The sequence below is a fragment of the Sarcophilus harrisii genome, chromosome 6, assembly GCF_902635505.1.
Source record: "Sarcophilus harrisii chromosome 6, mSarHar1.11, whole genome shotgun sequence".
Classification (NCBI taxonomy): Eukaryota; Metazoa; Chordata; class Mammalia; order Dasyuromorphia; family Dasyuridae; genus Sarcophilus; species Sarcophilus harrisii.
Genome location: NC_045431.1, coordinates 14,728,832 through 14,755,244, shown reverse-complemented (window position 1 = coordinate 14,755,244; position 26,413 = coordinate 14,728,832). Strand labels below are relative to the sequence as shown.

Genomic DNA, 26,413 nt, shown 5'->3' with positions numbered 1-26,413 from the left:
GGACTGAAGGTGATTAATACAGGAGGGGATAAAGAAATAAGAAGCGGAAGATTGTCAACCATAAAAATAATGAGTGGTAGATCAATAGGGTTCACAGTTTCCATGAGGTTTTATAAGGATGTTCATTGTTCTGAGGTTCAAATGGGACACTCTATTGTAATACACTTTGCAAATCTTAAAGCACTATGTAAATAGCAGTTATTTTTGTTGTTATTATTATCATGCATTTAATGTATAAGGAAATTGAGACAGAAAGAAATCAGGTGACCTGCTCCTGGTTAATAAATGGCAAAACCTGAGCTCAGCCTAGGTCCACTGACTCTAGTATTCTTTCCATTTATTTATTTATTTTTTTACAAGCTTTCATTTCTATCTCATTAATCCTCCCTGGAAGCCTGAGATGGAGGTAGGGCAAGTATGATCATGTTCATTTTGCAGAGAATTTCAAAGGGATTAAATGACTTTCCCAGATTATCTCATCTAGTCAGTGATAGAGCCAAGATTTAGTCTTGGTATTCTTCTGCCGTAATTAATACCCACTGCTCTTTCCATGACACCACACTGCCTTTTTTATAGAACCCCATGACAAAGTAGATGTTTATGACTGGCAGTTTTGTCTTGTACTTCATGGTCAGTTAACTATACCATGTTTTCATCTTCAAGTCCTAAGTAAAAAAAAAAGTAAACTATACAGTCCAAATAGCCAGTTGATCGTGTAGTTTTAAGTGCATAATCAGCCCTGTCAATATCCATTATTTGTTTTTCTCCTTTTTCAGGAGGCAAGGACACCATAACTTTCAATGATTCTCCTCTTCCAGTCCTACAAAGGTCAAGATCCCCACTGCTGAAATTCATAGATCAGCGAGAAGAAAACAAAACGTACACTAAAAATGGTGAGTACACAATGATGTTTACCTTCTCTGAAGTCTTCTTGTAACTCATGGATTGTACCACTCTTCTTGGTTCATATATTGTCTTCTGTAACTTAAAGGCTTCACGTGTGAAAGTTTTTGGAAACAAAGAGAATTATAGCTAGAGCTGAGGTAGACAGTACTTTCTTGGTCTGTTTCTCTTCTTATATCTTTGACTGACCCATCTGTCCCTTCTGCTGAGTCCTTTGCCCTGTAAACATTTCCCCCCAAGTTCTCTCCTCAACTTTCTGCTTAGTTTTCTGTCTCAGAGATCACATTTGCTCCTATAACTTTATTTCTCCTTGACATGGATACTTCTGAGTCTGTACTTTATTTCTAGCTCCAATCTCTTTTCCAACTTGTAGCCCTTCATTTCTTATCTTCTTTTTGTCAATGGCATCACCCCGTCATTCTCAAAGTCACTTCCCTCTTATAAAGCCCTAATCTAATTGACCACATCTTATAACTTCTAACCTTCCCATTTCGATTAATGACATAATTTCTTTCAGCAGAAATGCCCTCCCTGTCTCCCCTTGATGAAATCTTCTCTTCCCTGAATACTGTTAGTCCAAATATTACCTCCTCCCCAAAGTCTTCCTTGTTTACCTTCATGAGAAATGATCACTATCCTAAATTCCTATGACATTTCACTTTGATCTCCTATGACCCTGATGTTTATTTATGGTGGCAACAATAATAATAACAACGATAACACAACAGTGCTTTAAAGTTTACAAAGAGCATTTCTCACAACTGGGTAAAATTGAAAGAACAAAAATTTATCATCCCCATTTTATGACTGAGGAAACTGAGTTTCAGTGATTTTTCTGTAGTCTCACAACTAGCGTGGGAGCCAAGAATTAATCCTAGTTGTCCTGCTTCTAGCTACATCATACTGCCATCACATAATACTTTATGTGCAATAAATATTGGATGAATAGATATTGGATGGATGGATGAATGGATGGATGGACGAGTGAATGAATGAATGAACTAGAAGATCTTCAAGTATACGGACTGGATCTTAGTCTCTTCTGTCTTCCAAAATGCCCACCACAGTAGACCTAGTGAATACAGAGTGGGCCCTCAATAAATACTTATTGAATTGAATTATTATCTTGAAGAGATGGGAAAGGGCTCTGGATTCTCACTTAGCCTCCTAATTTTAGACCTGGGAAGTTGTTCCAAGCATTGAGTTTGTGAGGCACAAGATTGCAACATAAAAGTTTGATTTACTAGGTCATAACAGGAATGAGTTAGTCCATCCCCTTGCACACAGTATTCAATGTGACTTTGTAAGATTTTGTGTGTGTGTGTGTGTGTGTGTGTGTGTGTGTGTTTGTGTATCCTGCACTTCAGGAAGAAGAACATGGAAAGCAAGATATTGGGTGAGTCATTTAACAGCTATGGTCCTTGGCTTTCTTATCTGGAAAATGAGGGGGTCCGATTAGATGACCTTTAAGGTCTCTTTTAACCTAATATCTATGAACCCATTGTGGCGGAGGATCTCGAAGAAATGTTACCTAATTACAGACCACGGGATTTCAGAGTTGGGCTTCATCTGGGCTCCCATTGTTCCTCGCCCCTCATTCCCAGTTCCCCATGTGTCCTATGATCTGAAGATCAGCCGGACTGACTGTGCAGTCCTAAGAGAAGAATATCCAGGCATCTGGAAAAGCAGAAACTGGACTGGATTTCTGAGTTCCTCACCCAGCCCCCCACATCTCATCTCCAACCTTCTGGAGGGGCTGCCCCTATCCCTAGAATACACTCCCCCCTCACATTAGCATCACAGATTTCCCCATTTTTTTCAAATCAAACATCAATTCCTCATGCTCTTCCTCCCCGATAACCTTCTAATTTTCATATTTTACATGTATATTTATCCTGTAAATATTTTCAGTGAATATATCATCTCCCCAATACACCCAGAGCTCCTTCAGAGCAGGGATTATTTCCTTTGATTGTCTCGAGCCATTCTTTTGTCTTGTCCCCAAAGCTAGACGGAGACTTAGTAGGTGCTTAATAAGTGCTTATTGATTGATGGATGGATGTCTTTGTAAAGCAGCAGCCGTCATCCGTGTCAGGAGCTGCCCCCTCTCTTTTTGTCCTCTTCCCCAGGCAGAGGCTCTGAGATGGAGCCTCGGAAGCTGAAATGGAAAAGCCGAGTGTCTGGCGTTATTTTCACAAGGGAGGCTTAAGTAATCATCTGATTCCAAATGAGAGCTTCTAAAGCTCCATCATTAGCCCTCATTGTCCCAGAACCCATCCATTGTGGCCGGTCATGGTAACAAGCACACTGTTCTGTCAGCTTCAGCGCCACTTGTGTGTGTGATTAAATGAGACCAAAAGCAAATCGCACCCATTTTGTGGGACCAAGTCCAACAAAGACCAGTAAACAAAAGAGGATAACCATCCCTTTCTGGTCCCTGGAAAGAATAGGCAATCCACATCCCAGGATGCCGAGTGCTTCTGCCTCTGGGTTTGTCGGAGCGTGAGTTTTATTTTTTCCTTTTCAATGGCCGGGTTTCTTTATAGCAATTGATTACATCATCATTAGTTGTATTACCATTATGTATATTATTATTAATAATTATCAATGGTAGCAATTCCCTGCATTATTGCTAATAATCCACCGAATGATTACTATTATTAATGATAATGTGTTTTTCCATTGTTGGCCAGCTTGGAAATTCTCTTTCATGGGAACAGCAACAATTTGTGCTTTTTCTTTTTCAACAAAAAAGAAAAATACAGAAGCTTAAGAAGAACTGAGCTTCCCAAGTTACCGAATCATTGGACGGTTTTACTGCTTTCTGCAAATAAGCCGAGCTGCTTTGCTGTATCTCAGTCACTGTAAAATTTCCAGGGCCTTTCCTTTTGTCCTACCCCAGATAAGGATTGGAAAATACATTTTGATGATTTCCACAACGGCAAAAGAAAGGGTCTCAAACCATCCTTATGCAAACCTCCCCACTGTTTAGATGTCATTTCTGCCCAGGACCGACCCCTCGTTCTGAAGATATCGCTGGGGTCACGAGGCTTTAGAAGCCTTCCACTTGGGCCATGAGTGGGGAACGTGGAAGGTTAGCTTTTTCTCACAATAGGTTAAATCTTCACTGGGGCTCCGAAATGGGGTTGGGCTGCTGTTCGTTCCCCAAGAGTGACTTTCTTTTGACCTCCTTTTAGGACTGCGGCACTTCCCCGAAAGAAAAATTGCTCCACATGGCGATCTCAATGGCTTGCCATTTTAAGGAGATTCATCCTACTCAGTAGAGAGGAAAGCAGGTCTGGAAAGATGGCACCAGTGGTACAGCAGGGACCAAAGGGTCTAAGTGTAATTTAGACCACCCTCACTCAGATGTAAATTAAGAAGAGAAGATTAATCTGACACACAGTAAAAACACATTGTAAACGGTTTAGGGGTTAGGCTTTAACTTGTAAGGTTAATTAATTTTTCCAGGGCACTGGGATATACTATTAAGTGTCTTGGAAGAAGTAATTTCAGAAGAGTAATTTCCAGGAGGAGTTTATTCACCTCACGTTAGTGAAAAGTTTAACCTCAGAAAGTACCATAATTTACTCTCTGCAAATGAGGCTGCCCAAGTGATTTCTGAACTCTCTTGATTTTCCCCAAACTCACTATTTTCTTTGGTTTTCTGTAGTATCACTGAGAGATTTTCCCTTTCGGTGTGGAAAAACAAGGCCAATAACTAAGCAGAGATCCCCATTTTCCCTCCTATCTGACACATATAAAATCATAAGGTGGTTTATAACCAGTGTAGACACACATGTGCATATATTCACATGCACATATTTCTTCCTTTCAAGGAAATCTTATTTCAAGGGTGAACTTAGATTCAGGCCATTTTGGCAGGTGATCCCATCGCTCCCATGCTACAGATGGATTTCTGTAGAACTTAGAGCTCAGCCCTTTATCCAGCAGCGTCACTGTCAGAAATTCCATGGAAGCAACTTGGGATTTTCCCTGGACAGATGACCTAAGTCAGTATGAAACCCTGAATTACAAAAGAGGAAGAGCATTAGGAATAATCTTTACAGTAGGAGCAAGATCGATGGCCTCAATTCTTCATCTGTGCACAAAAAGCCTTCTATCCTTAAGTAAGTTTAAATTTACTTTAACCAGTGAATTTAAACGGGTTGAAACCTGCCCTTTTAACTTGGTACAACAAATACCTGCAAAGTACCTGCGTGATGCACAGTTGTCCCTGGGGATATAAAATGAAAAAGTGACCTGGTTTTTGCTTTCCTGGGATAGTCCGGTAGGGAGGTTGGTGATGATGCAGATACAAACTTGATCCAAAGGTGAATGTGATGGAGGAAAAGCAAGCTTCAGGCCAAGTGCTTTAGGACAATTCCTCTTTAGAATGCAAAATAGACTCAAACAGTCAAAAGGTACCTTTGGCAACAGCTAGTCCATGTTCATTTGTGGAGTAGCAAACTCATTACTCAGGAAATTAAGTGACTTTCCCAGCATCCATTGCACAGAGAGTAAATCTCATTCTTTAATCCAATCCCAGGTTTTTGGACTTCAATCCCAGAGCCCCTTTCACTGTAACTCGCTATCTTGAATCTTTTTTTAGCAGATATAAAAACAAAATCCCTTATTAGAGGATAAAAGCTAACCTTATTTTATCAGTATTTTACATTTGTTCTTATTTTCTTTTGTGGTGGGTTGGAATCAATGTGAGCTATAATATTTCTCCATCTGCAATAATGACACTAATATTATAGTGTGTAGAGATTGTTAATGTAGAAAACCATTTAGAATTCTAGAGTCATATACTAATAGAAGGTAATATTAATGCAGTATTTTTAAAGGCTTTTCAAGAAGTTTTCATTCATTGTCATTCTATAAGCATTTATTAAGTGTCTACTGTATGCCAGATAGGAGGATAAAAGTACAAAGAATGAAATATTCTATCCTTACAAGAAACTCTCACAATAACGCTATGATTATACTCCAATCCTTCCTGTTTTACAGACAAGAAAACTGAGGCTCAGCAAAGTTAAATGACTTTTCTATGATCACAAAGCTAGTTTTTGAATGCAAGTCTTTCTGAATCCAAGTCCTGCACACTGATCACTATTGGGAATTAACCTTAGAAGTTAGTTAGCCATTCAGTCATAGATTTAGACGTAGAAGGGATAATAGCTTTAAATCTCTTCCTCTCATTTTATAGATAAAGATAATAGAGGAGTCTTGGAGAGCAGGGAAGAGATTTGTCCAAAGTCACATAGATTTTTAGGCAGAAATGTAGGATTAGAACTCAGATTCTTGATCGATGGAGATTCCCACCATAGGAGGACACCGTTTTAGCTCAACACTAAAAAGTCAGTCCTAAGGCACCCACAAGGCCTCCTGAGTTCATTCTAATGATTTATCCCTGCTTGGCCCTAGGATTAAAAGCAACAATCAACTCTGAAGAAAACTGGGGGTCTCCTGTTCAATGCTAGGCTCAACTAAGAAAAATGATTTCAGTGTAATGCCATTTTTAATGCTTTATTAATGTTTTCTGGGTTTTTATTTGTCTTGCAACTCAGTCCCATTCCAGTAACTCCTTGTTATAACAAAGGAAAAGAAATAAGTGAAATCAACTGGTACAGCAGTGATACCCGAGTGCTTGGGAATATTTCTCTCCTGTAATCTACCACTAGTTCACATGCAGGAAGAAAGGATAGTTGTTTCATTATTAACCTTCTTAAACCAAGAGTGGCCATCATGTTTAATCATAATTTCCATGTTTTTAGTTTTAGTTTCATTTATATTGCTACACGTCATTCTCCTTATTTTGCTTTCTTTGCTCTTCATACAATTCTTTTGATGTTTCTCTGATTTTATCATGTTCATTATCAGCCATGGCATAGTGACTACAGAACCTGCCTCAAAGTCAGGAAAAGCTGGGTTGTGGTCCTGCTTCTAACACATTCCAAACACTTTGGATTCATTTCCTGCCTTTTAGCCTACATGGATAGAAGAAATTGCCTTACTTGGGAATTATCTATTAAATTCATATACTGCAATTTATTCAGCCATTTTCCAATTGATGAATATCTGCTGTGTTTCTAGGGATTTCTTTTTGCTATAGTCTAGTTAATAAAGAAATATTTATTACATCAAGGTAAACTAAAATTTAAAAAAATATGGCACCTAATCTTAAGATGATCTCTGTCTAGTGAGAAGCCTTTTTTCAGTGAGGGGTGGGAGTGGGAGGAGGAGGCTTCTGGGTTAAGTAAGAAAGACTATTAGATGTGTGTATAGATGTGTGCTGTATAGAAAATGATTAGATATAGGAGTGATCAAATATGGTGACATGAGAGCTTTAAGAGAAGAGAGCCTGTCCCAATGGCTGGGAATTCATGGAAATTTAGAGCTAGGAAAGAAGATAGCTTAATGTCATGGGACAAATTCTGAATTTAAAATCATAAGGGTAATACATTTAGAGGTAATATATGAAAGACCATCTAACCTCATTTTACAGAAAGGGAAACTGAGACCCAGGGATGCTAACCACCATCCCTCAGAAAGTCATAGGACCATGGAGCTAAAACCAGAAGGAAGCCATTGATGGATGCCAGTGCTTAAATTTATTACTGAGGCTGATTGGTTAAGTGATGTGATGAAAGTCACACAGATAATATACCTGGGGTGGGATTCAAAGTCAGGTCTTCTGTTTCCGGGACCAGTACCTCTCTGCCCTCTAGGTTACTTTATACCTATCAAACTGGACGCCACAAGCCAGGTTTTCTGACTCCAGATCCTCCATTCCTCTTGCCTTCACCCTACACTGTATAATGTACACTTATAGCCCAAATAACCAAGATGTGGATTCAAATCTTGGCTCATCTGTTTAATATATAAGTAACTGTGGGGCACATCCCTTTGGGTGTGGGATTAGTTGATCTCCTTCCAGCTCTGCAGGATGACCAAATATAAGCTAGACGGGACTTTTATATGTCTGCCTCCTTTTACAGACCAAAAAACTGGAAGCCAGAGCAGTAAGAAAAACTGCCAAGAGTTGCCAGGATTCTATGATCTCTGAGATGGAGATGAGCTCCCCATTTTCAGGCCAAAAACCAGAAAAGGCAAGAACTCGCCTATCATCTCTCCTACTGCTGGTTGGAGGCCAAAGCTTGAAGGAGATCCCAAGTCTCCTTGACCATTGTTGCCTCCGGGATCCTTTCCACGACTCCATTGCTCTTGATGGTGGCTATCGGGATGAAATTAGCCCTACACATTAGGTTGAGGCAAAAACTCTGTCCTGAATTTAGAAATTTAATGGGGATGAGTGGGAAACCTGGAACTAACTTAAAATCCTGAATTGCATTATGGGCAGAAGCCCAAATGTTTCCTTTCCTTTATTAATAACTGCAGATCTCTAATCCCTGAAGCATTTTCTCCCATTGAATGTCAGTCTTCCCTTTAGCTTCTGCCTCCTACCTTCCATGTCCTCCCATCCCAGTTTTCCCTTTTCAAAGGTCCTATGACAGGAGAGACGAGATTTTTTTTTTCAAATCACACAGTAGACACAAATCTAAAGGCATGTGTGTGGGGAAATAAAAATTTATTTTCTTGCAGCAGTTTGATGCTGTCCTACTTCTGTTTTCAGGGGAGCAGAAGCAAAGAGATGAAAGTTCTTCTGTTCCTGTGGCATTGACAGCTCCCGAGGAGGCTGCAGCCCAGCTCTCTGACAATTCCCCAGCCAAGCCCAACTTCGGGAACCAACGCAAGCACTTTCATCCCTCATTACCCCAGTTACCTTCTGAGGAAGAAGAAATAAACAGGCTTGGAAGTGAAATAATTAAACTGACAGAGGAACAGGCAGCTGAAGAACTGGAAGGGACCAGAAAAGGGAGTTCCCAAGAGGAGCTGAGGAAAGGGACAGACCCGGCCCAGAGCAGGGGGATGGCCAAGGTGGAGTCTCCTTTGTCCAGCCCCGATCCCTTTGGTTCCGGTGAGTCCTTGGGTTTGGGGAAGGAGCGAGTCACCGAAGGCTGTGACCTGGAAGAGGAGAAAGGTATCCCGGAAGGGAGCTACTCAGGCATTGTGAAGACATGAAGGGTAAAGGGATCGGAAAGGGTAACACGTGGAAGGCGCTGGGGACGGCAAGAATTAAGCCACAGAACAACCCGTTCGATTTAACTCTCCTCAAATACTCCCGAGTCTGGGACTCAGAAAATCCTTTGATCCTGTTGCAAATTGTAGGTATTTTGATGACAGAACAGTTTGATTTATTAAATGCGGGCCCTCAATCTTCTCACCGTCATCTCTTACTACTGAAGATGTACTGCTGTGAACACGGGCAGGCACTGAAAATAGTGCGCGCCATATGGCTGCTTTTTCCCATCCGTCTTCGTGTCGGCATTTGTTTTATTAGAGATAAGATGTTTTTCTATTAACGTTTAATGTTGTCGATCAAAATTATGGGAAGAGCTTGAAACTGATGGGCTTTTTAATCAGGTCCCCGGTATTTGTAATGATTAAGGCTGTTGGGAAGAGAGACATAATTGAGCATAATGGGTCCGAAGGGCCCACCGAGACACTTTGTCATGTCAGGGCCTTGTTGGGTCTCCTCCACATGGATGCTCCTGGCACGGCGCCCGTGGCGATGTGTCGCAGCTGGGAATGGCGGGAGGAGAGGGGCCCTGCGGGCTGAAAGGGCTTGTTTTCCCCTTCTGAAGTCAGACCCGCGTTCGGGCGCTGGCGGGGCGGGTAAATAAGTATGTTCGCGAGCGGTGGGTGCATTGATGGTCCCAGGAGGGAAGTAAAGTCAAAGGCAGAGCCGGGAAAATGATTCTCACCTTTCAAACTTCTCCATCGCATCCTTTTTGTTTGTTGGGAAAAAATGAGCAAAGCTGTGTCATTGTGAACCAAACCACTTTGCTTTTCCTTATCTGCAAAATGGCAGGTGGGCAGGGGCCATGACCGCCCAAGTTCCTTCCCGTTCCACTCTAGGAAGGTAGGAGTCTGCTTAGGAGCCCGTGGATACAGATGCCTGAACCCTGGAAGGAAGAGCGGCGTCTCCAGGATAAGGTCCAGGCTTTCTAGGAAGGCCCTGGATGGAAGAGCTAGCATCTGCTTAGGACGGCCTGGACCTGGAAGCGGAACTCCCATGGCTCCAGGCCAGTTCATATTCCCCAGGAAGCCGAAAGTTCATCTGAAGTCAGTGAGTCCCCCGAGAACCTGTTCAGAGTGTGCATGAGCAAGACGGGCTCCCTCGGTGGTTATGTTTTTACAGAAACTTCCTCCTAACCCAGCTAAAAAGAAGAACGGGCAGATTGTTTGTGATGTTGGCAGCCAAACCAGTGATTCTGTGGCTCGGTGGTCAGCCTGATTCCCGTGTCTGCCTTTGCAGGGACAGAGGGGCTGACCTCAGGCCAGTTCCAGGTCCTGGACACGGTCGTCACAGTGCCGTCCATCCCATCTGTTCTCCCCGAACTGTGGGGAGACCCATAGGGTACCAAACTAAAGCCCTCTCGTGCTTATTCCTCACCTTTCCCCTTTATGATCAGTGACAAGGGTTAGATTCAAGGCGTTTTGGCGTTTCCCATGAAAAGTTAGATTTGTTTAATTTTTTTGGCTTTTTGGGGGAGTCCTAATTTTTCAGTAAAAAAAGGTGCAATTAGAGTCTCCTCAGAGACTCCTTGCCTCCACTCCTGCCGGCTGCAGGGGTTGCTGATCCCAGCTGGGCCGAGGCTCAGGCAGTAGGGCCACTGGAGGGGCGAGCTGCCCCCACCGGCACCAGCCTCCTGCCTCACCCACTGGGCCCCATCCAGACGACTTCCTAGAGAGGGAATTTGCCTCTGCAGCTGCAGAGCCTGTGTGGGCCGGCAGCCACAGAGGTAATTTTCCTGCTGGACCCGGCCTTAACTGCCTGCAAATGTTCAGCTTTCCCAAGTAGCACTTTAAAGGCACTGGAGGAAAGCGGAGCCAAATTTAATAAAATAATAATAAAAAGAAAAATCTCCCCTAGCCCAAGCTCTGGTTTTGACACAGTCTGCCAGGTGCACATCTTTACAGGCCATTTATAAACTCCTGGAAAATAGGGTTTATCATCTACTCTGGCACATCCCGCCCCAGTCAGGGAGGCCGAGAGGAATCCCAAGTGGGAGAAGCCCCCACTGGTGAACAGGCTCAAGAAGGCTGCGGCGTTCCACTGACCTTGGCCACATGGTGCCCATTGGGCGAGTCGCCATGACAATATTAGTGCCCATCTCCCCTCCCCAGCCCCACTTTAGTTTTCTGGTTCCTAGACAGCAAAGGAGAAGGTTCAGATTGTCTCCAGTTTAGCCACTTTTAAAGCTGTTCTAAAACCCTACCTGCTCTATTGGATCCAGCCTGTGTAACACTTTTGGCTAAAAAACCAAAATATTGCAAGTTTCCTGGTTATTGATGCTTTTTTGGTTTTTTAAGACAAATGTCCCTGCTTGGTCTTACCACCCAGCTGCATTCTGACCCACTTCTGTCAGGAAGATGGCCCTGGTGATGTGGGAAGGAAGGTGGCCCTGACCCTGTGGGGAAGAAGCCCTGGCCCCATGGGTAGGAAGGTCACCCTGGCCTCATGGGTAGGAAGGAAGAAGAGGAAGATGACCCTGGCCCTGTGGGGAGGAAGGTCACCTTGGCCATGTCGGGAGGGAGGTGACCCTGGCCATGTGGGGAGGAAGGGAAGGAAGGTGGCCCTGGCCCTGTGGCGTTTGCTTCCTGGCTTTCTGTACCATTGGGGCAGAATGTGGAACTGGGTGTGCATGGAGACTTGCAACTGAAACTGCCACTTCTGGTAAAAACTGCCCGGCCCCTGGCAACGTATGGGCCTGGATTCCACATGCAAGCATCTGGGGGAGTTTGTGGTTCTTTAATTAAGCCCTGAGAAAATCCATCCTTTCCTTTAAAAAGGGGGGAAGGGATTTCTCATCCCCAAACCCAGCCCCACACCATCCTCCTTTCCTCACCAAATCCTTCCCTGCTTCTTCCAAGTATTCCCCGAGGCTTTCTCTAGCCAGGAGGCACCCGGTGGCGTTCAGCTCAGTCCCAGGCAGGTAGTTTTAGCTACCTTTTCCCAGAGCCAGCCCTGGGCGAGATGGTGAAGGAGTGACTTTATTCCCCCCACTCTCCCCTGCTCTTCAGGTGTCCAATGAACACTCCATTTTCCAAAGTCCTTGGGGGAAAAAAAATCCCAAAGCAATCATTTACACTTTAGCATGAATATGATGCGCAGTGTTCCCTAAAAGTGGAGAGGAAAGCTCTGTCCCTTATTCACAGAATTTTAAGTGTCATTAAGGAAGTAGGTGATGCTTTGGGGGGAGAAAGCCATTTTCTTCCCTTTACCAATCCACAGCCAGCTAGCTGGCTCTCTTGCCTGACTGGAGCTCTCCAACAAGCATTATTCTTCTCCCTGAGATTCTGAATTAATGTCTCTCTTTTTTGATGTCTCTCACAATATCTGGTAACCCTTAAAGAGCTCCATGAATGTTAACTATCACCATCCTCCTCCTCAATCCCTCTGGGATTAAAGAGCAAGATGCTGAATGGATGAGTCAGGAGAAGGGAAGGAATGATGGGTGCGTTTGGCCGTTTTATTGCTCTACCTTATATCACTGTGTGAGGGTGGGGCTAGACCTCCCCTCCAGAAAGGTAGCAGGATTTATTTCGGCCTGGCTTCTGAGCCCTGCCAAGTCAGCTTTTCCTCCCTCCTCTTTCACGCTTGAAGATGAAAGGGCCCGAGTGGGAGAGTTCAGTGGGCAGCCCAAAGGTAGAGGCGACATTTTGAGACTCCCCAAAGTCACCCCACCTTGAGATACATGTGGATCTCCAGGTGCTTTTCATTCCTGCCACCAAGTTAGAAAGCAATGAATTACTGGACAAAGACGATCCCAAAGATCAGAGAGAGAGGTTTGGGAGACCAGTGGTGAATCTAATTAGAAATGAGAGAGAAGGAGAAAAAAATAGAAGGTTCCCTCTCTCAACATTACAGCTGATCCAAAAAAAAAAAAATAGAAAAAAAATCTTAGTACAGCATGAAGGCAATTTAAAATGATAGATTTCGATGGGCTGCCTTATTTTTCTTATCACTCCTTTCCTAAATGAGGGTTTGGGGATGCACAGGGCAGCTTGCAGAACACTGAAAAGTTTGACTTTCTCTAGTCTGTCCAAATGCGGGGATATATTGGGGGATCTTCGCAGAGACCAATGATAATCTATGAAATCTAAAACAATTGGCTTTTTTTTTTTATTGGCTGCTGTTTTGTTTTATTTAAAGAAAAGAAGTTCTATTTATTTGCAGACTTGGCTTTATTGGATTCTCTAATCACCATGCATCATAACTATATTTTTTGTTACCTGGAATAAAAATGGGGTAATTTTCCCGGGTATAGATGATTAATTGTCTTTATTACGTGCGTCATTCTTCCTCTCCACCTTCACCACAGACCGAGCATTACTTCCAGCATATTGTAGCAATTTATCAGTTGCAATCTGTCACCTAAAATGATTTGATCAGATGGTCGGCATGACAAATTCGGAGAACGGAAAGATTTGATGCATTCCCCCAAACTGCTTCGGATCTAAAATCGGCCGCTTTATTTCCTGAAGTCTTTTGCCTCCTTTCAAATTGACCAAAACACGAGCTGATTTTCTATTTTCTTCTGCACTTCTGGATCTGTGCACTCAAAAGCCACACTAGAAAAATGCACTGCAGCTCGGAGAATAGCTTATTCTGTGCATCTAAAGATAGCTTTTCTAATTATTGTCTACATTGTGTTTAAACTGTGCAAACTCGAACATTATTCTCACTTTACCAGCTGTGTCTAGGTAGAGTCATTACATCAAATGCTTCTAATTTTACAGAAAAAGAAATCAAAACAAGTGTGCGTTTTAAGTCCCGGTGACAAATGCAAATCCTGGGAGCCAAATGGGCAAACTGATTAGCAGGTGGACTCCAAGGCTAGAACGACCAGTGACCCCAGAGGAACAAGATGGGTCTGAGGGAAGAGCAAGAACAGGCAGCCTCTGCAGGCCAAATGGCACCAACTGGGCCCGCTGAGTCACAGGCATTTTCCATGGCTCAGTCCAGCTGGATGCCCACATTCTCCCCTCCCCATACACATATGCACATACACGCACATGTATATAATATTATTATATGGTATGTTATATATAATGTATGTAATAATGTATACACATTGTATATATAATGTATTATATATGTGTATATAATACATTATATATAATATATATATATATTATATTGTTACATATATAATGTGTTATAATATATATAAAATGTGTGTGTATACACACACACACACACACACACACACAAACACACTTGACCTGAGACAGAAAGACCCAAGTTCAAATCTAACCTCGGACACTTCTGGGCTAGGTGACTGTGGGCACATCACTAAAACTGCGTTTCCCTCAGTTTCTCCAATTGTAGAATGAGGAGAACAACAGCACCTACCTGGCTGTTATTGAAGATCAAATGAACTAATATTTGTAAAAAGCACCTAGCATGTGCCTGGCACATAGCAGGTGCTGTATAAATGCTTCCCCCTCCCCCTTCTGCCCATGCTCCTCCAGGTGATCCCAGAGGTCAGGATTAGGAGACCTCCAGAGATAGCCGAGTGTCCCCTTGGATGGAGCACTGGGCTTGGCGGCAGGAAGAGCCCAGTTCAGCCTGGGTCACTGGCTGGGAGCTTTCTCCCTCCTCTTGGTCTCGGTTTCCTTGCCCGGCAGTCACAGTAGCATCCAACTCCTGAGTTAAATAAACCAGAATCAGATTTGCTAAGTCTAGTGCTCTCCAAACTCCATCGTCATCGCCTCTGGGACTAAAGAAAGATCTTGGAGACACAAAGCTGACCTGATGTCAGCAAAAGAGGAGGGCAGCCTGGGAAATGTGGTGTTCCCTGGCTCTGCTTTGTATCACTGTTGTGGGGTGGGGACCGGCCATCCGTCCTGCCCTACTGGGCATCTGGTTTTTCTCTCTGTCTAACATGGGCTCCAGCTTGGACCCCAGAGAGTCGGGTCCAGTTCAGGCCAGTGGGAAGGTATCTGATGGGAGGAAGCTCCTTCCTCTTCCCCACTGTTGGTTCTAGGAACCATTTTTAAATAACAAGTTGAATTCAAGTCAGAGGTAAAAATAACCACCGGCTGCTGGCTGGAGTTCAGTTGGCCAAGAGCTCCCAAGGATGGAGGAGCAGGGCATGTGAGGGAGGGCCGAGAAGCGTCCCTGCTCCGGGGACATGGTCATTAGCGGGCTCTCTGTTTGTTAAAGGCAAAGGATGCTGCCAGGATGGCCTCTAACTTACCACAGGGAAGCTGGGGTAAAGGAGCCAAAGGCAAATCAGTGCCCACTCAGGTTTCTTACATTGTGGTTATTTCTACATCACTGGAGAGTCAATGTTATCTGTGAATAATCACTGACATCTGACCTCATCACCGAGTCCCCCTTCGTTATTTCTTGGCCATCCCCTAGAACTTTCCTGTCCCACCTAGCTGATAACTTCCCATCTGACCCTCACTGTGCTTCCACTTAGCCATCTGTGAAATGGGTCCTGCGGCCCTGAGGCCAGAGTTGACAACTGATCTCCTGGGACCCGGGAAATAGGATTTATTTATTTTTGAGGCAATTGGGGTTGAGTGAGTGCCCAAGATCACACAGCTAGTAAGTGTCTGAGACCAGATTGGAACTCATGAAGGTGCTCAAGGATCGCACCTGTGTTTCCTAGCCACAGCCCCACCTCACTGCCCCGGGGTGTTGGATCTGGCAAAGACCTGAGGTCATCTCATCCAACCCCCTCATTTTACAAATGAGAAAAAAGTGGGTCTCAGAGATAGAAGACTTGCCCAACATTACAAGTGGCAGAGCCAAGATTCGCCCCCAAGTCCTCTGCCTCAGAGCAGCTGCGTGTGGGTGGTGGATGGAACGCTGGACCTGGAAGCAGGAGCCTCATCTTCAAAGCTCAAATCTGGGCCCAGCTGTGTGATCCTGGGTAAGTCCCTCCACCCTGTTTGCCTCAGTTTCCTCATCTGTAAAATGAGCCAGAGAAGGAAATGGGCAACCACTCTGTTGCCTTTGCCAAGAGATCTCAAAAGGGGTCACAAAAAACAACCACTATCTCTGCCTCCAAAGCCCGCACCCATTTCCTAGGGGCATTCCCCACCCCCACCCCCCCACACACACACTATTCCCTCCTCTATTCCCATTGCTTTTTCAGGCATCTGTGCAGTGACCCAGTGTGGTAAATCCCCTCAAGTTTCTGAAGGGGGGACTGGGTAGGGGGGAGAATTTATGTGGGAACTCTGTCTTCCTGAGGATTTGAGGAAGGAAGATTGGGATCTTCCCATTCTCCAGGAAAGTGCTGGTGAGGGATAGACTTGAGAACAAACTAGACCAAACCAAACCCCAGGCCCGGGACTGCAGTGCAATGGTGTATTGAAGCGGCTTTATTGCATGACACACAGAATGCGGAACTCCCCCAAAGCAAAGTGGCTGGGGGGCCAGGCGGGGAGGGCGGCTCCAGCCGGCCCCGCCGGCCCTCTCAGCTGTGGGGATGCCGGCCCTCCCAGCCCCCAGGATGCTGGCCCTCCCAGCTGCAGGGGATGCTGGTCCTCCCAGCCCTCCCAGCCACTGGGGATGCCGGCCCTCCCAGCCCTCCCGGCCACTGGGGATGCCGGCCCCGGAATGTCGGCCGGCCGGGCCTGGAGCAAGGGCCTGCCCAGATTGGTCCTTCAGTTAGCCTTGCACTCACTGGCGCGCCTCCTCTTCTTCTGGGCAGCGGTGACCTGGGCTTTCTTGTTCCAGAGCTCGGGCCCGCAGATGCCGATGACGCAGCAAGCCAGACGCTTCCCGGCGTTGCCGTGCTCCAGGCTGCCCTTGTTGCCGCCTTTGCCCAGGTCGTCCTCCTGCTCGTGGACCACGACGGCCCTGCCCAGGACAGAGTAGGGCCCGAAGAGGGAAGACGAGACGTTGAAGCGGAACTTGCGGATCTTGCCATCCTTCACCAGGAAGTTCCCAAAGTCCCCGGGGTGCAGGGGGTGGGCCACCTCGTGGGGGTTGTAATGGCCGGAGGTGGCGTCGCAGCCGCTGCTCAGGTCCCCAAACTTGTGGATGTGAATGGCCCTGCCAGAGGTGTTCCTGGTATTCGCCGGAAACCCCTCCAGATCAAAGAAGACGTCCATCTTCCCGTTCGGGTAGAGCTGTTTGAAGAGCACCTGCCCTGTCACTTGGGGCTTGCCGGCCTCCAAAGTGGACGAGGGCTTGACCTGGCAGGTGGCATAGACGGTGTGTTCGTCGTGGCCGGAAGTGACCGGCTTCAGGTAAATGAGCTTGTTCCAGAGGTCGCCGACCTTTTTCTGGATGTCAGTGATCTGCTCTGCCCTCTTCCTGGCGGACACCTCCCCGTCCGGCTCCATGGCAGCGCGGGGCACGCAAGTGGCCAGGAAGATGGCGGCGCTGAGGGCCAAAAGCTTCATGAGGACGGCCGGGGGACCTGCAGGGGAGACAGAGCCGTAAGGAGATATCCAGCGTGTGCAGAGGAGGCCCAGGAAACGGCAGCCCAGAAGGGGCCTCTGAGAGCACCTGGTCTAATCTGATAAATGCCAGCGCCCTTGTTTGGTGCTTAGAGCACTGCCCGGGGGGACACATTGTTCCCCCCCTGGCCATTCCCCCCCACTGTGTCTCAGCCAAGCTGGCTCCCGGATGCTCCTGCTCCCTCTGTATCAGGGCTTCTCACAGCAAAAAGGCTCTCTCCTCACCTCCACTGCTTAGCATCTCTTAGGTCTCATACCTGGCACTACAGCCTGCCCAGGACCTCCATCGATTCCCCAGTTGTTAGCGTTTTGCCTCCCTATTAGATTGTGTTTATTTCTGATATATTTATGCTTATCTTTATTAATGTTGGTTTCCCCCTCTCCATTCCTGCCTCTATTTACCTCTCAGGTAAAATGGAAGTTCTGTGAAGGCAGAAGCTCTCTTTTGTAACCCCAAGACCCAACACAGTATCTGTGGAGATCTTCAATCAGTTATCTTTGCGTTGAATTGGCTGGTTCCAATTAAGTCGGATCCAGTTTCTGCTTGGCCAAAAGCCAGTTGAGTGGAAGATCCATGCCCCTTGGGGTATGGTTTTCCCCTTTTGGGGTATAGCCCTTTCCCAGACTCGAGTGCCTTGAGGACTGGACCCAAGGCTGGACACTGAACCTCAGGGAGCTTTGCATGGGGCACAGGCAAGGGCTTTGGCAAATGTTTACTGTCAATCATGAGGAGAAAGACTAGAAACAGTCCAATTCCTCTCCTTGTCGATCTCCTCACACCCTCACGGTGTCAAAACCCAATTCCTAACAGTTCCTTTAAACCCATGCTCTGAACTCTCAAGTAGGACATTATTAATGGTGCATAATTTTTCTTTTAAAGAGAAATTAAATTTCTCTGAACCTTGGGATCAAAGTCAAAAGCGACTTCCCTTCATCCCTTTGCTTCTGCTCTCCCATCAACCCTTGCAAGGCTCAATAGATGGAGGGATTTGGGAAGTTGCGTGGTCCAACTCTCTCATTTTATCGACAGAAAAGCTGAGGCCCAGAAAAGGTTAAATGGACCAGCAGGTAGGAGTGACAGAGCTAGGATCGTAACCCAATTTCTCGACTCCAGAGCCAGTTGGCTCTTCCATTGAACGTTGCTGCCTCCCTGCTCTCCCCTTCCCAATGTTCAAAAGTTAGATAGCAATTATCTTACATCAACCTCGTTTCTCAGTGTATCAAAAAGCTGTCTCCTTCCCCATATTCCTCCCCATTAAAAACCCACACCGGCACAGATCCCTCCAAACAAACCATCCTCAACTTACTGTTCCTCCTTGGGATTCCTTGTGTCTTTTTGTGGCCCGGTGTTCCCACAAACCCCTGAAATGTGAGTCACAACTCCAGGTCTGGGATCCAGGCTGAAGTTTACAGGGCACAGAAAAGCTGTTTATAAAACTTCAGCAATGGCCAGCCCAGGGGAGTGGTCAGAGGCCAAGTAGGGAAAATATGTTTGGGCCAATTTCAGGAAGGGCCGGCAATTCCCATCTGTTCCTGGCTGGTTTCCATTTTATTGGCCCCTCTGCTCCCTCCCTAACTGCAACCCCACCCGCTCCCCCAGCCCTCAGCTAAACGCCTGTTTACCAAAAAGCTTCCTTTTCTGGGCTCTAGGTTGGGTCATTTACCCCCCTGAAGGCTTACTCTCCCTGCAAAGGGAGTAAAAAAGAGCAGAAGGGAAGTATCCTGCCCTGAGAAACAAAGGTCTCTTTATTGAGAAGCCTTTTCCTTAGACTCTTGAGTAGCTTGCTGGATGTTGCCTCCTAATGTGGAAGTGGGTTCTGCAGGTGACGTTGTCTGAGCTCACTTTAGGGAGATGATAAAGAAAGCTTTAGCAGTGCTTTAAACCAGAGGAGACAGGGCAGGGGTGCTGCTCTCAACCCTTCTCTTCTACCCTGCTCCAATCCTTTTTCCATCACAGGATTACAGCTGAAAAGAACCTGTAGTGTCAATCTTCCCCATTAGAGAAGAGAAAACAGGAACTGGATGCAATGAATTGGGCAAGGTCACACAGAGAATAATAGCTAGCAATGTGAGGATCTGAACCCCGGTTCATTGACTCCAAAACTCATGTTTTTTCCTGCTGCACAGATTCCCACATAAAGGACTTTTCCTTTCCTGTTCTGGAGTGTTTGGTTTGAGGCTCAGCTCTGTTTGGATAATCGCCCATATTGTTCGAATCGATATTTTTTGGATGCTTGTGATCTATATTTGCTCATTTTAAGGATACCTCAGCTGATTTTGCAGGGACGGTCGCACTCCTTCATCATTTCCTGGGGATGTTCCCATGGTTATGTGGAAATGAATAAAAAAGGCAGTTACACGAAGGACTTCGATTTCACTAACACTTTATGGTTACCGAGTTCCTTCTTTATAACCTTTTGATGTTGATGAACTATTATTCCTCCATTTTACACATGAGAAAACTGAGAGGAATTAGAACAAAAACATGATGCCTAAAATCAGATTCTTCATATAGCTCAGAAAAGTAATCGTTAAATTTTAGAACCAGAAAAACCATAGGGAAATGATTTAGTCCAACTGTATTGTTATAATCCAATTATATATAGAATATAATCCAACTCTTTGGACCTATTGTTTTTTTTTTTAATTTAATAGCCTTTTATTTACAGGATATATACATGGGTAACTTTACAGGATTAACAATTGCCAAACCTCTTGTTCCAATTTTTCACCTCTTACCCCCCGCCCAGATGGCAGGATGACCAGTAGATGTTAAATATATTAAAATATAACTTAGATACACAATAAGTATACATGACCAAAACATTATTTTGCTGTACAAAAAGAATCAGACTCTGAATTATTGTACAATTAGCTTGTGAAGGAAATCAAAAATGCAGGTGTGCATAAATATAGGGATTGGGAATTCAATGTAATGGTTTTTAGTCATCTCCCAGAGTTCTTTTTCTGGACATAGCTAGTTCAGTTCATTACTGCTCCATTAGAAATGATTTGGTTGATCTCGTTGCTGAGGATGGCCTGATCCATCAGAACTGGTCATCATCTAGTATTGTTGTTGAAGTATATAATGATCTCCTGGTCCTGCTCATTTCACTCAGCATCAGTTCGTGTAAGTCTCTCCAGGCCTTTCTGAAATCATCCTGTTGGTCATTTCTTACAGAACAGTAATATTCCATAATTTTCATATACCACAATTTATTCAGCCATTCTCCAACTGATGGACATCCATTCAGTTTCAGTTTCTAGCCACTACAAAAGGGCTGCCACAAACATTTGTGCACATACAGGTCCCTTTCCCTTCTTTATAATCTCTTTGGGATATAATCCCAGTAGTAACACTGCTGGATCAAAGGGTATGCACAGTTTGATAACTTTTTGAGCATAGTTCCAAACTACTCTCCAAAATGGTTGGATTCGTTCACAACTCCACCAACAATGCATCAATGTCCCAGTTTTCCCACATCCCTTCCAACAATCATCATTATTTTTTCCTGTCATCTTAGCCAATCTGACAGGTGTGTAGTGGTATCTTAGAGTTGTCTTAATTTGCATTTCTCTGATTAATAATGACTTGGAGCATCTTTTCATATGACTAGAAATAGTTTCAATTTCTTCATCTGAGAATTGTCTGTTCATATCCTTTGACCATTTTTCAATTGGAGAATGGCTTGATTTTTTATAAATTAGAGTTAATTCTCTATATATTTTGGAAATGAGGCCTTTATCAGAACCTTTGACTGTAAAAATATTTTCCCAGTTTATTGCTTCCCTTCTAATCTTGTCTGCATTAGTTTTGTTTGTGCAAAAACTTTCAGTTTGAGTATAATCGAAATTTTCTATTTTGTGATCAGTAATGATCTCTAGTTCTGCTTTGGTCATAAAGACCTTCCCCTTCCACAGGTCTGAGAGGTAAACTATCCTATGTTCCTCTAATTTATTAATAATTTCATTCTTTATGCCTAGGTCATGAATCCATTTTGACCTTATCTTGGTATACGGCGTTAAGTATGGATCAATGCCTAGTTTCTGCCATATTAGTTTCCAATTTTCCCAGCAATTTTATCAAACAGTAAGTTCTTATCCCAAAAGCTGGGATCTTTGGGTTTGTCAAAGACTAGGTTGCTATATTTGTTGACTGTTTTATCCCTTGAACCTAATCTATTCCACTGATCAACTAATCTATTCCTTAGCCAATACCAAATAGTTTTGGTAACTGCTGCTCTATAATATAATTTTAGATCTGGTACAGCTAAGCCACCATCATTTGATTTTTTTTCATTAATTCCCTTGAAATTCTTGACCTTTTGTTTTCCATATGAACTTTGTTGTTATTTTTCTAGGTCATTAAAATAGTTTTTGGGAGTCTGATTGGTATAGCGCTAAATAAATAGATTAGTTTAGGTAATATTGTCATCTTTATTATATTTGCTCGCCCTATCCAAGAGCATTTAATATTTTTCCAATTGGTTAGATCAGACTTAATTTGTGTGAAAAGTGGTCTGTAATTTTGCTCATAAAGTTTCTGATTTTCCCTTGGCAGATAGATTCCTAAATATTTTATATTATCAGTAGTTACTTTAAATGGAATTTCTCTTTGTAACTCTGACTGTTGGATTTTGTTAGTGATATATAAGAATGCTGATGACTTATGTGGGTTTATTTTATAACCAGCAACTTTGCTAAAGTTGTGGATTATTTCTAATAACTTTTTAGCAGAATCTCTGGGGTTCTCTAAGTATACCATCATGTCATCGGCAAAGAGTGATAATTTGGCTTCCTCATTGCCTCTTCTTATTCCTTTAATCTCTTTCTCAGCTCTTATTGCTATAGCTAGCGTTTCTAATACAATATTAAATAGTAACGGTGATAGTGGGCAACCTTGTTTCACTCCAGATCTTATTGGGAATGGTTGCAGTTTGTCTTTGGACCTATTGTTAACTGTGTATCTTTACTGAATGGTTTGGTTCCTGGATACCATCCGATCAGATCACTTAACTTTCTTAGCTGTAAAATATGAGAAGGTTGGACTAGACCTCACCTGAGTGGAGCAATATCTTTCCTACCAAACTTCCTGCCGTCCACAGAAATTGTGGAAATTAGTATAAAATATTAATCCTCAGTCCGGGAGATGGGTTTCACATCAGAGTCACCAGTGGAACAATCATCTTTTATAAGACTGAAGCATCATCCTTATGATAACATCAGCTGATAAGTTTATAAAATGACTCTGGAGGTTCTTTCTTTCTCCCCGATCGAGAGAACCCTTTGGCCATCAGCTAATTGCATGGAAAACATTTTTCTGTCCAACCAGTGTCCGACAGAAATGAGCCATCTGAGGGTGGGAACGAGAGCATATTATGCTGGGAAATCCTTTGGATTTCCCCACAAACCAAGGAAAACACATAAAATCTTAGGGAAACCGGATCTAGAGATAGTGTGTCCCCAAGGCCTTAGTGTGATTTTAATAGATTTGAACTGCTCTAAAACTTTTAAAACTTCCAATCTCATACCTAACTTCTCTCCCTTTTATATTTGTTGTATAGATTTAGGCAGAACCTACATACATGATAGTTTCTCTTATAAAAATAAAAAGGTTAAAGAGGATAATCAAATAACAGATGATGTCAGAAGCTTCACAGGTCAGCAGCACTTGGCTAATCATGGGAGAATAATAGATGAAAGGAGGATACAAAAGCATTTGCTGTGTAGTGACCTGAAGGAAAACAGTCACATACCAGGTGTGTTTCCTTCAGAAACAGGTTCTTCTCTGATTCCCATTTTTTCAGTCTGCTTCTTTCTCTCTATGTCATACAAAAATGATAGAACCCTCCCTACTTGGAGTAGTAACAAGGGACTGCCAGGTTCCCACCTGAATTTGGGATTCAATCCAGTTCTTTTTTCTCGAGACATTCACTCCAAAATCAGATCAACAAGTCCCTAGACAGCATAATCTGGAAGAAAGAACATTGAACTGTTAGTCGGATCCATTCCTAACCTGGCCTTGATATTCATTAGCTATGTGATCCCCAACAAATCTGGGCCTTGGGGTTAATGTAGATGAGCTTTAAACTTCTAGTATTAAAGAATAAATGCCAGTGACTAGGGTCACATCTTCTGCCTGAAAACCCTTTGCCGACTTTCAGAGATTTCATGGTATGGAGAAAATAGTACTTCAAAGTTCAAATACCGAATGGGACCAGAGCCATTCCTTCCCTTATCTAAAGTGACTAGAAAATTTGGCTCCAGAAATACCTGCAATGGAGGTGTTCAAGAGGAAGGCAAATAGAATAGGGCAAGCATCTCTGAAATGGAGAAGGATGCTTGCTTGCAGTTTTTGCTCCTGGCCTTTGATTCAGATGATGTGCGAATGGGAAAAGCATCAAAGAGACATCATCAGCATGGCTACTTAGCAAAATGGAAGCGTGCCAAAGAGGAGAACAGAATGGATCCAACAATCACTTGACTGGCTCCATGGCTCAGACCCTCCTCTTCCTTGCCAATGTCCATGTGGATGGCCCCGGATAGATTCTATTGGACTGGAGGCGGTCCCAGAAAGCTGCATGTACTTATTAGCCCTGAAAAGTTACCTAGTTTCCCCTTTGCCTGAGCCCTTCTCTGTAAAGTAGGGATAATAATCATGCTAATATAATAAATAATAACAGACACTTATAGTTTACATAGAGATAGCACTTTGTAATTTCCAAAGTATTTCATATATATTGTCATAGCTGTTCTTCATCACAAATTAGAAGAAATAAATGTTTCTTAAGCCCATCTTAGAGAAGGGGAAAGGGACTCCAGTAAGGCGTGATCATTGTCACACACCAAGTAAGTAGCCGGAGCAGACCTAGAAGAACTAGAATTCAAATCTATTTTCTCAAACTGTGTTCTTTTCTAAAGTGGGAACAATAAAAGGTTCTAGCTTTCAGAGTTGTTGGGAAAATAAAATGAGATCATATCTGTAAAATATTTCACAAACCTTAAAGCACTTCTTAAATGCTAGCTGTTAATTATCATTATTGTTGTTCTTGTTCTTGTTGAAACTTTGGAGCCTCCGTAGACATTCTATAATTTTCACAAGTTAACAACATAAGGAAGATGCTTTTTGATTGTCTGTGGAGCCATTCAAACAGGTCTGTAAGCATGTGCCATAGCCTCGTCTGTCTCATTTACTCTTAGGGGAGCTTGGTCACTCTTGTTCACAGCATCTAGTGGGGGATCATGGGAAAGGCCTTGGGGGCTTCTTCTCTTTTGATGTCATATGACCAGGGAAATGGGTCTTGGGCCTTGGGAACTGTGCTTATTCTTTTCCATTCTAGGTGAAGCGAACTAAATTTCCAACTTTATAAATTATGAAAGATCTATGATATCCCCATTTTCAGACTGGATTTTAGAGCTAGTGTTACATGGATACCTTAAAGAACAAGGAGTAATAATCTGTGGGAATAACCCTTAGAGCTCCAGTCCAGCTGAAGATTATCCAAGACTTCATCAAACAGTTATACCACATATGGACACAATTTTTATGGAACCAGTGCTTTGTAGGAAGCCATGTGAAGCTAGTCTGCTCCATCCTAAATCTAAGATAGTATACACGAGAATATAAATGGAACATAATATAAATAAATATAATATAAATTATATATATATTATTGTATATATAAATAAAGTATAAATGGAACATATTTTTATGTTTCCTCTATCTCTGAAGTAAATATTCCTTGGTCAGAGCTACTAGATATTGTGTAGTTAAATGGAACTGGAGTGCTCACCACAGGTCCCTCAACACAGCAATGAGGAGCTCAGTCTGTTAGGGATAGCCCAATCTCTCAGTATACCGAGACCGTAAGGCAAACTTTCTGGAACATAACGTATTATATTGTCTGTGAAAGAGAATAACTTCTCCTCTCTGGGATGGAATAAAACTTTAAGGCGGTAAGAAAGTTAACAGCCACAGTGCTGACCTGGCAGGCTCACTACAGACCCAAAGTTCACCCCCTTTCCCTGCAGGATAATCCGAATGGAATGCTGTGTCATTTGCTGCTGCTCTGTGGAGTTCTGTGGAGTTTGAGATCAAGCTCTTAAGAGAGCAATTGTTCTAGGAATGCTTAGGAAGGGAATTCTTCCTCGGAAGAGCTGGCCCTCAGATGCTTTAAGCTATTACACAAACCGGGTGACGGGTCTCCTCTAACTGGAAGAATTGTTCATTGACTGTCCTTTGGGCCCTTGACTCACTGGCTTATCGACTCTTCCCTAATGCCTCAAGGAGGTCAGTTTTAGGAATTGAACTGAAGAAACAGCTCTGTCCTAGGAGTGAATCTTTCTTTTAATATGGTGTCTCTAGAACTGCTCCCCTTTGGTAATCCCAAAGTGTATTTAGACTTACACATATAAAGCCTCCCAATATATTCATCAAGCCACAATGAGGACCTACTATGTGCCATTACTATGCTCAATAACTCTAGGGGTATGTAGAGCTTAGAGTCTAGTAGTGGGTTAAGAGAACAGGTAAGTGGAACATTGAATAGAGAACCAGGTCTGAAGTCAGGAACACTCATCTTTGTGAGTTCAAATCTGGCTCCCGAAACTTGTGTGATCCTGACCAAGTCACTTAACCTTGTAAAAATCAGTTTTTTCATCTGTAAAAATTAGCTGAAGAAGGAAATGGCAAAGCAGTATCTCTGCCAAGAAAACCCCAAATGAGGTCATGAAGAGTCGGACATGATTGAAATGACTGATGAACAACAAAGAGGTGATAAAAATGCCCCCCACATACAATAAAAATAAACATGCTAAATGTGTGAGAAGTACAAATGACGAAGTTATTAAATACATAAATTAAGACACTTGGCAATTTTTTCCCAATGATATCAAGCTATTCTCTGCTGCCAAAATCCATCTCTTTATTACCAATATTCTGGTGCTGTTC

The 26,413-nt window shown here is 43.5% G+C and overlaps 2 protein-coding genes across 5 annotated transcripts in view; one reads left to right on the top strand and one right to left on the bottom strand.

Annotated features, from left to right (window-relative positions):
- Positions 1-13,301, top strand: part of CCDC149 (coiled-coil domain containing 149) — a 128,958-nt gene extending 115,657 nt beyond the window's left edge. For all 4 annotated transcript variants that reach the window (XM_031943151.1, XM_031943150.1, XM_031943148.1 and 1 more), the window contains 2 exons: positions 777-893; positions 8,543-13,301. In XM_031943151.1, the coding sequence (XP_031799011.1) occupies positions 777-893; positions 8,543-8,991 (566 nt within the window). In that variant the 3' untranslated portion in view covers positions 8,992-13,301. The remainder of the gene's footprint in view (positions 1-776; positions 894-8,542) is intronic.
- Positions 13,302-16,349: 3,048 nt separating this feature from the next.
- On the bottom strand, positions 16,350-18,904 carry SOD3 (superoxide dismutase 3). Its single transcript, XM_023506065.2, has 2 exons — positions 18,771-18,904; positions 16,350-17,423 (listed from the first exon to the last, which is right to left on the bottom strand). Exon 2 carries the CDS (start codon positions 17,404-17,406, stop codon positions 16,663-16,665), a length of 744 nt encoding a protein of 247 aa, XP_023361833.1. The 5' UTR covers positions 17,407-17,423; positions 18,771-18,904; the 3' UTR covers positions 16,350-16,662.
- Positions 18,905-26,413: the final 7,509 nt, after the last annotated feature.

Coding starts and splice junctions, on each gene's coding strand:
- SOD3 (XM_023506065.2), bottom strand. CDS start 17,406: ATGAAGCTTTTGGCCCTCAGCGCCGCCATCTTCCTGGCCACTTGCGTG.